Source organism: Lactuca serriola, chromosome 6 (assembly GCF_051521515.1).
Source record: "Lactuca serriola cultivar US96UC23 chromosome 6, Lser_US96UC23_V15, whole genome shotgun sequence".
NCBI classification, from domain to species: domain Eukaryota; kingdom Viridiplantae; phylum Streptophyta; class Magnoliopsida; order Asterales; family Asteraceae; genus Lactuca; species Lactuca serriola.
The window spans coordinates 83,949,848-83,961,863 of record NC_136413.1 but is presented as its reverse complement, the minus strand read 5'-3'; the positions used below and the strand labels follow the sequence as shown (position 1 = coordinate 83,961,863).

General features: G+C 36.4%; 1 protein-coding gene across 1 annotated transcript; it reads right to left on the bottom strand.

Moving 5' to 3' along the window:
• Positions 1 to 7,058: 7,058 nt before the first annotated feature.
• Positions 7,059 to 7,667, bottom strand: LOC145059967 (uncharacterized). The gene has a single exon (XM_079007719.1). The coding sequence runs from the start codon at positions 7,665 to 7,667 to the stop codon at positions 7,059 to 7,061; it is 609 nt and encodes a 202-aa protein (XP_078863845.1).
• Between the last annotated feature and the right edge of the window lie 4,349 nt (positions 7,668 to 12,016).

The following is a 12,016-nucleotide window of genomic DNA, read 5'->3' as shown; positions in this document are numbered from 1 at the left end:
ATGTATGACTTAATTGTTGGTCATAAAAGTCTGTCATAAATTTTATGACAGACCTAATGTCTGTCATTTTCCTTTATGACATGGCTTTCAATGACAAACATTTGTCTGTCATGTATAGGCATCTATGACAGACATTGTCTGTCAAGGAAAACTTTTTTTCTAGTAGTGGGAGTTGTAGAAAATCGCATGTTGCCTCCTCAATCCAATAAAAATTATCTTTCTTCAGTTGCTCGGTTAGTAAGAGTTACTGGCCACTCAATCTTACCAGACCTTGTACAAAATTTTTGTACCCAGTCAGTCCAAAAAAAACCCAAAACACATGTAACGTTTTGGGAGCCGATCACTCTAACATCGTTGTTACCTCGATCGGGTCAACATCTACTAGCTCCCTTGAAACAATATGTGCCCTCGATCCTCGATCTTATATTATGATCTTATGTGAGTGAACACTTCTTTTTATTTGCAGTCAAGTGACGTTCCTTCAATGATGTAAAACAATTTCGAGGTCTCAATGTTCTTCTGGGGTTTGACTATATACTAGTATATTATCAAAAAATACTAGAAGGAACTTATATAAATACGGTCGAAATACCTCATTCATCAAGGATTAGAAAGTGGTTTGTGTGTTGTGTGTTACTTAGCCCAAATGGCATTACCAAGAATTCAGAGTGTACCTCGTAGTTACAAAAGCAATTTTGGGTACGTCCTCTTTTTCATGTGAATTTGATGATATCCGATTTTTAGATCCACTTTCGAAATGATAGTACCCATGTGCAACCCATTTAGTAATTCGTCGAATATGTGTATCCAAACTTTATCTAATTACGATTGCTTTGTTCAGGACCCAATAATCCACACAAAAACTCCGACTACTATCCTTCTTCCAAATCACTAATACCGGGATGGAATTAGGACCGGTCCTAGGTTGAATCATGCAATCATACCAACTTCCAGCATCGCATGTAGTAATCTCTTGAATTCGTCCTTTTGGGCATTGGGAGTACCAATAAGGTTGTATGCTTATTGGGGTCGTTCCTTGTTGTAATGTGATGTTGTGTTCATTACTACGATTGGGCGGTGGTCCAGCTGGTAGATTAAACACGTCCTTGAATTATGTGATCAGGGCCTTGGCTACCTCGAAAAACTTACTCGGTTCGGTGACCTCTGGCTCTCGTGCTAACCGGTTCAGCTGTACAATAAACTCATATTGTTCTTATAATAACGACCTCAAGTATGATTTGAAAGAGACCGGAGTCCTAGACAAGCTCAGATATCCCACCAGTGTAACACCCTTTACACTCTATTCTCTTTCCATAGTATCATGGTAAGATCTTTCCTACTGACAATCACATCCCTCGTTTTCTCAGCCATTTAATACCCAGTATGACATTGTTGATGCTTAACTCTAGTGGCAGGAAATCATCTACGACCCGTAGTTCGTGTAATGCGAGAATCATCTTCTTATAAATGCCTTTGCTTCCTTACACCATTCCATTACCAAACATTACTCCTTACATTGTTACCCGACACTAATAGCCTTTAACATATCACCAAGTGTTGTGACACGAAGTTATGAGTTGCCATGCTGTCAATTAGTATCACCACTTTGGGACCGCCCATGTTTCATGTATTTTCATAGTGTATAGGGGCGTTAACAATATAATCGAGTTTAATGTGACTTCCACCACATCCAAGTGAGCATGATCCTAGCTTGTATCTAAGGATGTAATAAATGAGTCGAGCTACTGGCGAGCTACTTGGGATTGAATCGTTAGAAACTCGAAACGAGTCGAGCCATAACAAGCCCGAACCTGAGCTCGAGCCTAGAATAAATCTCATTTAACAAACAAGCCTGATCTTGAGCCTACACTTAAGAGCTCGTTTGATTTAGCGAGCTTAAAGGAGTTTTTGTATAATTTCTTTTTATTTTATATATTTTATTTATTACTTATATATTAATAAAATATGAAAAATAACGAGTCGATCCCGACCTTTAGCGAGCTTTACGGAGAAACGAGCCTTAATGAGCCGATCCCAAGCTTCATATATGTTCTACAAGCTCGAGCTCGGGCTTTAGTAGCTTTAAACGAGCATGGGTCGTTGTGAATCTCGATTCGGCTCGACTCTTTTACATCTCTATGTATCAGACTGTTCTTCCTTCCTTCCTTCCTTCCTTCCTTCCTTCCTGGTCCTCTTCATCTTATATTCCCACTAGGCTATTTATAGGACCTGTTAGGGTAACAATTGCTCCCTGCGAACTTGGCATCACAGTCTAAGCATAACCTTTTTTTCCCTTTTAGCAGCAAGTTCAACATTCGTAAGTCTTTCGAATGTCCATGGCTATCCCCCATGCCTCCTCCAACTTTCCTATCCTAGGTTTCCATAGCTCCTTGGGTTTGCATAGGCATCATATTGCTTCCAAAATCCATTGGTGTTGCCGATGATCGGAATAGCCCACGCCCCAATCGTTCCCTCTCTCATTGACACGGTTCTCATTACCGCCAATCCCATTGTGTGGTTCAAGCCCTAGGTTTGTATGACCCTCACCAACTATCTAGGTTCCGATTTTAGCTGCTTGATGTAAGTTCTTTCCCGAAATTTATAATATAATCCTATAATCCTGGAATGTTCCCTCCTTTCGGAAACGATCAAGGAGAGGCCGTGTCAGTCTTTTCATATGGAAACATATCGAAACAGTGGCGTTTAGACAATAAAAAGACAAATCTCCCTATTAATTAATAACGCTGTTTCTGATGACGCTTATAGACTTGTCCAAATTTGCAAGATGAATCAGGTTAATGATGCTAAGACTCGAAACGACGAACCAGACAGCCTCCTGATGAGTGATTATGTCTCGGGTAATGAAATGGAAGATGTTAAGAGTAAACATGACTATGGCGTAAAATTCTGATCCAAATTCATACAATGAGGTTTTTAAAAGGAAGAATTGAAGAATTGTTGTGATGGATGCATGAGATCAAGTCGACTAAGAAGACCACTAATGGAGATTAATTGGGCTGCCAAAATGAGCTAAAACTAGTGAATCCATAAGACCAAGCTGATGCATAAGGCCTTATTAGTTGCAAAAAAAAAGAGACTCATAGTGGTATGGAGTTGATTATTTACAAGTTTATGTACCTCGTATGGAAACAGTAGGAACTAATATGGCATTGGATTCTCAAAAAAGGTGGAACATCTACCAGCTACAAGTCAAATCTCTGTTTCTAGATGGAAAGCTGAATGAAGATGTGTACCAAAGCAAACACAAGGGTTCGAAGTAAAGGCTTCAGAGACGAAAGTGTACAAAGAACATAAAGTTCTCTATCGGTTCAAACAAGCACACATGCATGGTTCAATCAACAGCCATTATACCAACAGGACTCAATGCTCAAACTCAAATTTTGAACATATATGATATCGTAAGGTCGGGATGATGACTGTAAATACTAAAAGGGAAGAATATCCATGATCCATCACATTCTCTAACAAAACTCGCCACTTCAAATTTAGTCAGTTACGCGCTATATATATAACTACATATTCCAGGTAAAGAGGGGTTTGATTATTATAATTTTTACAATGCAGTTCAAAGAACTTAAAATGCAATATAACCCAATCTGAAACATATATGGATTTACCTGAGTTATTGACGGATTTGCAGAGGTAGAATAAAACCAACCAAACCTGGATCACCCGTTGATGGAATGAAAGGGGTGTTTGGATGTGCATGCTCAGACCACACAAACATACTGAGTGAGGGAACTCCTTTCATGTGGCAATGAATTCAGTAAAGAAATAAGTGCCTCCAACTGCTCCCTAGGCATTAATAACCATCTTTGAATCAGATAAGGATAGCTCAAACACCAATGGCGTCTGAGCTATGCTCAGACATTAAACAGAGAAGAAAAAAGTACAGCCGAATATGAAGAGACGATTAGGAAGAACTTTAGGCAGGATTACGAAGAAACACTAGGAATTTTATTATTAAAAAGGTATCATCTTATATACAGCTATACACAGCTCAACAGCTGTAAGCTAGAGCTCCAGTAATGCGTATCCAAAGTAAGTTGGTGCAGATTTTCATCAAACACTTGTACTGCAGTTCAATGGCACCCATAGCACAGAGCATCTGGAAGGACATAACATCAAGCTTAGTTTGTGTAGCTTCTAATGATGAACGCGGGATTTCAACCATAAATAGGGTTTGAAATTACTCAGGAGTCGCAAATAAACATCAACATCGCTGCCAGTACACGCGCATATCTATATATCTTCAAATTAAACTGTTGCAATACTACCCCTCCTTTTTCTAAATTTCTTCGTGACCCACATATTTTATTATTTTGTTTTGGATAAATTACACGAATGGTCCCTGTGGTTTTTGATAATCTAAACGCTTGGAGTTTAAGCTGTCCATTAGGGTTTTGACTGAAACCCAAGCAGCTCACACAAGTATATAAAGGACCCCTTAGGCTCCAAAAACGTGGACAACACTTCTATTAGGGTTTCCAGCCATTTTTGGTGCCTCCCCTCTCTTCTCCTCTTCATTCAAGTTGCATAAGGTGTTTGTGACTCCATTAGAGGTGCAACACTTGAGGCACTAAGCTTTCTAAGGCCAATCCAAGCAAGGAATTGATTGTTATTGCTATATAACAATCAAAGGTAATTCTCTAAACCCTAATTCAGTTTATAATATGTTAGATCTAAGTTTGTTAGTCTTGGATCCAAAGCATGTACAATAGAGAAACCTAGATCCAAGCATTAGGGTTTGTATGAGCACATAGGATTGTTCTTATGCCTAAAACCCATCAGTATGGACGAAGGTGCGGAAAGCATTGACAACCGAACACACTAAGAAATGAAAAATCAGGTTTGTGTTTGAAAACATGTTCAAAAGGTGAGATATTTTTGTTTGTACGGGAAGGCATGTGATTTATAAGATAAACAATTGTGTCAAAAGCAAAATGCCAAAAACGTTGCGGAACAGAGGATTGGGCAAGAAGAGTAAGACCGGTTTCCACAACATACAAGAGCGTTTTGTTCACTTGTATGAGGACAAGATAGGTGATGGGTGATACCGAGAGATGAGAAAAATTGTGAAAGATTCCGAAATTCACTGCCCCAATCAGTTTGAACTGATTTTAACTTAGTTTGGAACTGCCATTCAACAGTAAGAATAAATTGTTTGAAAGTATTATAGACATCAGATTTGGCTTTTAAAGGAAAAAACCACATAAAGCGGGAAAAATGATCAACACACAATAAAAAATATCGATGCCCATCAAATGAGGTAACGGGAGCAGGTCCCCAAACATCACAAAAAAGTAAGTCTAAAATATGAGAGCTTTTATAAGTAGAGGATGACAAATGAAGTTTAGAGGATTTGCCAATAGAACATGAAGTACAAGTTGAAGTAACATGTTTATCTAGTAAATGTAAACTATATTTAGAAATCATTGACTGCAACAACTGTTGATGAGGATGTCCAAGGTGTTGATGGCAAGTGATCGAAGAAGCACGAGTGGCAGAAAAAGCAACTTTGGAGGAAGTTGTTGGGTTAATCGTTTATTTACCGGGTCATGGATACGGGTCAATAGGTCAATGATTTGGTAGCTTATTGGTCATGGGTAGCTGATGGAGTTTACAAGCATATTTATAAATAATAAAGATGGAAAATAAAAGGTGTTTACTTGTTCATAAGTGGACCGATTCTTGAGGGGTCTTCCCATATTTTACTTTTCTTTAGGAGTAAGTTTAGAACGTGGGTATGATATATTACTTAAAGAGATGACATAGCTAGAGTAGTAGTAGATGTAGTAACTTTATTTTTTTAATATAATAGGAAGCTTCTCCATTTTCTGTTGCAAGTTTATATTCACATACATACGTGCATTGTGTGTGTTTTGTGTGTTTTTTTCAAGGACCTGTGACAACAATTGGTATCATAATGTTAGCTTAAGGAGAAAAGTGGCAGCTTCCTTTTGTTAGTCACATAACTGTGGACAGAAAGTAAACAAAGAAACTTCTCTACCCAAATAATTATAACACGGAATTGATAGAGGGAAGTAAGGGAAAAAGGGCTATATATTATTAATATCAGTAGAGGCTATATATAGCCTTCTTAGATACCCATGTGAACTACTCAACCTAAAGATCCGGTCTAAGCTAAGGACCTGTACACTTGCACATGATCCGGTCAAAACTAAATACACATTCTAAATAATCTACTATTTTCTAAACCATAAAACATAAAACAATAGAAAACTTATTAAATTCAAAGTTTCAGCCATGCACAAACCAATTAACCCAACAAAAGTAGGATGGAATCACGGAAGATGGAAGGAGTAAAGGCCGCAACTACTTGGACCCGTGAGGAGGGTAGTGTGAGTAATCTCGTCCTTCACAACAAAAAAAGAAGTGTGAAATTCAAAGTAAACATTATTATCATGGAAAAATTTTTGAACAGAGAGAAGATTTTGTTTGATTTCTGGGACATGAAGCATTTGTGAGAGATGAAAAGTTTTATATGGAGAGTAAAGCTGTGAGGAACCGATATGAAGAATGGGTAAACCTTTACCGTTCTTAACATGTAGAGTGTCATGACCGTTGTATGTCTCAGAATGATCAAAGCTGGAGAGGTCGGCTGTAACATGATTAGTTGAACTAGTATCGGTGACCCAAGAAGAGGAAACCTGGGAACGGTAATCAGCAAAATTAGCAGAGGGTTGTTGTCTCGTACAAATCGTTGCGGGATCACGTTTAGGGCACTGGGATGGAACATGGCCAATACCGCACCTGTTACATGTGCCATAAACAATATTTTGATTAGATGCCCAAGTAAACCGAGTTCGATTACCTCCTTGTTGTCAGTTATTATAGTTTCCACGACCTCGGTTGTTTGTTGAGCGATTGTTGCCTGATCGGTTTGTGTAGAAGGCTTGGGCTGGTGGTGAACTTGTTGGTTGAAGTTGTAACCCAAGCTGTTGTGCGAGTTGTTGAATAGCCTGGACAGCATCATCTTGTGACAGGGAGTGTCCGACAAGAGAGGGATTAGGTTGTCAGGTGGCAGCAGTGAATACTTGAGCTGGTGGCACCTCTGTAGAGGTCTTTCTGATCATGTAGTCGTGGTCGGAGAGAAGACCATTAAGTTCAGCAAAGGCAGTGGGAGAGTGTTGGGCTAACAAGGTGGATTTCAACCTATTATATTCGTCTCTTAAACCTGATATAACAAGCATCATGAGGTCCTTTTCTTTTATTGGTTCACCAATGTTGGCTAGAGCATTAGAGTACTCTTGTGCTCGAGTTAAATAGGCAGATGAAGATTCATCTTCCTTTATTGAAATTTTCAAGAGTTGGGTATTAAAAGTATATTCATGAGAGGAGGTATGAGGAGCATAACTACATTCTAAAGACAGCCAAAGGTCACGAGACGTATTACCTTGAACATGTTGAAAAGAGGTTTCTAAGGTGGTGGACAGAATGAGCATCCGAAAATGCGCATCATTGGATACCCAAGCTTTGTAACAATGGTTGGATGTCGATGTGGAGGTCACTGCGTCTCCTTCTTTGCCAGAAGATGTGGTGGATACGATGGTGGCTAGAGGGCACAATATGGTGCCATCGACATAACCAAACAAATCGTTGGTGATCAAGAATGGTTGTAACATGGTTTTCCAGTACCCATAATTGCTTGGAGTCAAAGTAAAAGCAAATTTATGAGAACTGTGGCTTTTTTCTCGGTTGTAGAAAAAATCGTGATGTCTGCCATTGTACTAGTTGGTCGACGATGGGTGTAGAAGGGTTGTTATGGCCGCTTTAGGGTTGGTGATAAAAGCACTCTGATACCAAAATAAACTTGGTGAATAAGGAATTATATTCTTAAAAATCATATGTAAGCAACGATTACAAGAATATATATATAGTAAATACATTTACATTAACACCCTCTGTAGAATATATATATATATATATATATATATATATATATATATATATATATATATATATATATATATATATACTAGCCGTCTACCCGCGCAAAGCGGCGGGCGGCGAATAATTTGATCTCTTTAGAGTTAAAACCATTTTGCGTTCACTTCGAGAAATGAATATTAAATGACATCTATTTTTCAAGAGCATTACCATACCATATTAAGGGGTGTTTGGCTAAGCTTTTTTTAAAACAACTTATTAGGTTCCACATGACTATAAGTTAAAAAAGTGTTTGGATTAAAATAACTTATTCCGGTGGGGAACCTCTAATACGTCATTTTTTCATAAGTTACTCTACACTTACTTATTAACTTATAAGCTAATAAACTAATAAGCAATAAGCTATTTTGCCAAACACCCCCTAAATGGTTATTACTTCCATTTATATATACCCAAACCACTTGTACTGTTTATCGTCCTCTTTTTTTTTTTCGTTTTCCTTAATTCCTTTATTAATTTAATGTCCTACTAAGTAAAATGCTAAAATATATAAATAATAGTTTATAAAAATAAACCTTTAGAATATCAAGTGTTGTGATTCAAAAGTCGATAAATAGGCCTTTGAGATGGCCAAAATACTCAGGTGTCAACTTGTTCATTGTGATTTTAAACCAAGTTTGGTCACAAATTAAAACATTTTCAACGATGGTATGTAATTTAAGGATTCATATTGATTTAGGTTCTCGAAACCTTAAAATATTGAACGAAATCTATATAGAACCTTATAATAAGGACAATAATCACCGTAATCAGGAAGTCCATGTGATGAAACTTGATATTATAAGGACCAATGATGAAAAAGGTTTCATTTTTAGACTAAACAAGATGAAAAATATACAAACTACCTTAATCATGTCAAATCTTGTGTTTAACCGTTCTTTATTGCAAAAGTAAGATGCCAAAATATACAAACTAATGATAATACAATGCTCTAACTGGCCCTCTTGGTTGAGTTCTTTGAACCTGCAAAGCCAACACATTAAAGAAACATAGTAAAAACCTTTTTAGGAACAAACCTGATATAATAAAGCCTTCACCTAATATATTTATAAGATAAAAATACAAAAACTTAAAAATGATGAAATCAATTACAAGTAAGGATTAAAATAAAAATCTGTTAAGAAAGAGCCATCTGCAGGAGAGATATTTGAATCAACATGTATTTTCTGATGGTTTCAAATTTTGAATTATCCGAAATTCAGGGAAGGAGATAGAATTTGTTGAGAAACATATGGATTCAAAACACAGGTTAAAATTTAATATTATTTTATGGATGACTACTTGTACTATTAGCTTAATGATTTGAACATCTTAGAAAAATAATATTATTATATTCAATCTATTTTCAGAAATAGTGTGATTTCTTTTATAAGATAGTAAATATATATATATATATATATATATATATATATATATATATATATATATATATCGTCTAATACGGTGTAACACTCTTTACACTCTATTCCCTTTCTACAATGTCATGGTAAGATCTTTCCAATTGACAATCATATCCCTCGTTTTCGCAGCCATTTAATACCCGGTATGACATTGGTGATGCATAACTCTAGTGGCAGGAAATCATCTATGACCCGTAGTTCGTGTAATGCGAGAATCATCTTCTTATAAATGTCTTTGCTTCCTTACACCATTCCATTACCAAACATTACTCCTTACATTGTTACCCGACACTAATAGCCTTTAACATATCACCAAGCGTTGTGACACGAAGTTATGAGTCGCCCCGCTGTCAATTAGTATCACCACTTCGAGACCCCCCATGTTTTCATGTATTTTCATAGTGTATAGGGGCGTTAACAATATATCCAAGTTTAATTTTACTTCCACCGCATCCAAGTGAGCATGATCCAAGCTTGTATCTAAGGATGTAATAAATGAGTCGAGCTACTGGCGAGCTACTTGGGATTGGATTGTTAGAAACTCGAAACGAGTCGAGCCATAACAAGCCTGAACCTGAGCTCGAGCCTAGAATAAATCTCATTTAACAAACAAGCCTCATCTTGAGCCTACACTTAAGAGTTCGTTTTATTTCGTGAGCTTAAACGAGTTTTTTTATAATTTGTTTTTATTTTTATATATTTTATTTATTACTTATATATTAATAAAATATGAAAAAATAGTTTTTTTTTTATAATTTGTTTTTATTTTTTATTTTTATATATTTTCTTCCTTCCTTCCTTCCTTCCTTCCTGGTCCTCTTCTTCATCTTATTTTCCCATTAGGCTATTTATAGGACCCGTTAGGGTAACAATTGACCCCTGCAAACTTGGCATCGCAGTTTAAGCATAACCTTTTTTCCCTTTTAGCAGCAAGTTCAACATTCGTAAGTCTTTCGAATGTCCATGGCTATGCCCCATGCCTCCTCCAACATTCCTATCGTAGTTTTCCATAGCTCCATTGGTTTGCATAGGCATCATATTGCTTCCAAAATCCATTGGTGTTGCTGATGATCGGAATAGCCCACACCCCGATCATTCCCTCTCTCATTGACACGGTTCTCATTACCGCCAATCCCATTGTGTGGGTCAAGTCCTAGGGTTGTATGTGTTGGATTAGTGTCTAAGTCAGTAACCATATTTGGTATATACTTGACCCGAGTGTGCATGGTCCTTTTGGGTTGCCTTCACCAAAGCAACTTGACAAGGTAATTTGATATGAGAGAGGAGATATTATGATTTATTAATATATTATAAGAATAATATATTAAAGGAGAAATCATATTTATTTAATTAGTATTAGTCATAAATTAATTAGGAATTAATTTGGTGACTAAAAGAGATTAATTAAATAAAAGGGTATAAACTGTCAAATGTGTGATAGTTGAGTTTTGGGCTAGGAAACCTAATGGACTAAGGGGGAACGAAATTATGATGAAGGATCATCATATTTTCGTCCAAAGGCCTCATTCCATAAGGCTCCTTGGGCTGCTTGGTGGCTAAGCTGTCCATTAGGGTTTTGACTGAAACCCTAGCACCCTATAGTATAAATACATGCCCTATGCTTCAATTTGAGGCCACTTGATTCCAAGGAAACCCTAGGGCCGAAATTAGCATCATTCCCTTCTCTCTCTTTGTTGCCTTCTTGCTTCAAGGTGTTTGTGAGCCATTAGAGGCACTACAATTGTGGTGCTTGCTTTCAAGAGTTCAAGAGAGTTCAAGAGATCAAGGAAACTAGTTGTTATTGCTATATAACAACAAAGGTATGTTTACTACACTTCTATGTAATTTTCGAAAATTATAGAAGCATGCCAGGGTTTTATTTTGTGTTCATAAAGTTGTATGTCTTATAGTGAAAACATAGATCCAACTAGGGTTGCATGCACACATAGGATTGTTTGTATAAAACCTAACAGTGGTATCAGAGACATTGGTTTTTTGTTTTCAATTGGATTTGATGCATATTATGAATTTGACAAATTAGGGTTTATGGCAAGTAAACCCTAAGGCTTGGTGATTTTCGCAAATTAGGGTTGCAAAACCCTAGTTGGCGATTTTTTTTGATAGGGTTCTTAAACTCTTTTTGCCTAGCCTCCAAATTTCGAAATTAGGGTTAAGAAACCCTAGGGATTTCGAAATTCCCTTGCCCCCCAAGATAAGATCCCAAGATTTTAGGGATTTGGATATTGCTATCTTTATGATTATCCATTTAATTGTTTAAACTAGATAATTGAAGATCTTGTATTATCCTTTCCATATATTTAAAAATCTAGGGGATAAAAGGATTAATTAAATTAATAATTTAATTTTATGATAAACCTTAAAGATTTAATAGTTCAAATTAATTGTTTAATTTTGATAATTATTAAATCAAAGTTTTCTTGGTGTTTAAAATTTTTTAAATTAAATAGCCTTAATATTCGAAAATTTTAAATACACATTAAGATACTAGTATTTTGAAATGCTTTAAAATACACCCTTATACAATTATGATATTATAAGATTAATTATTATATATGTATAAGAATAAGCTAGTCTTATCGCTAGTAGGCCTCATTCACGAAGCC

Excerpts from the sequence above, each read along its gene's own strand:
- LOC145059967 (XM_079007719.1), bottom strand. The coding sequence starts at position 7,667 with ATGTTACAACCATTCTTGATCACCAACGATTTGTTTGGTTATGTCGAT.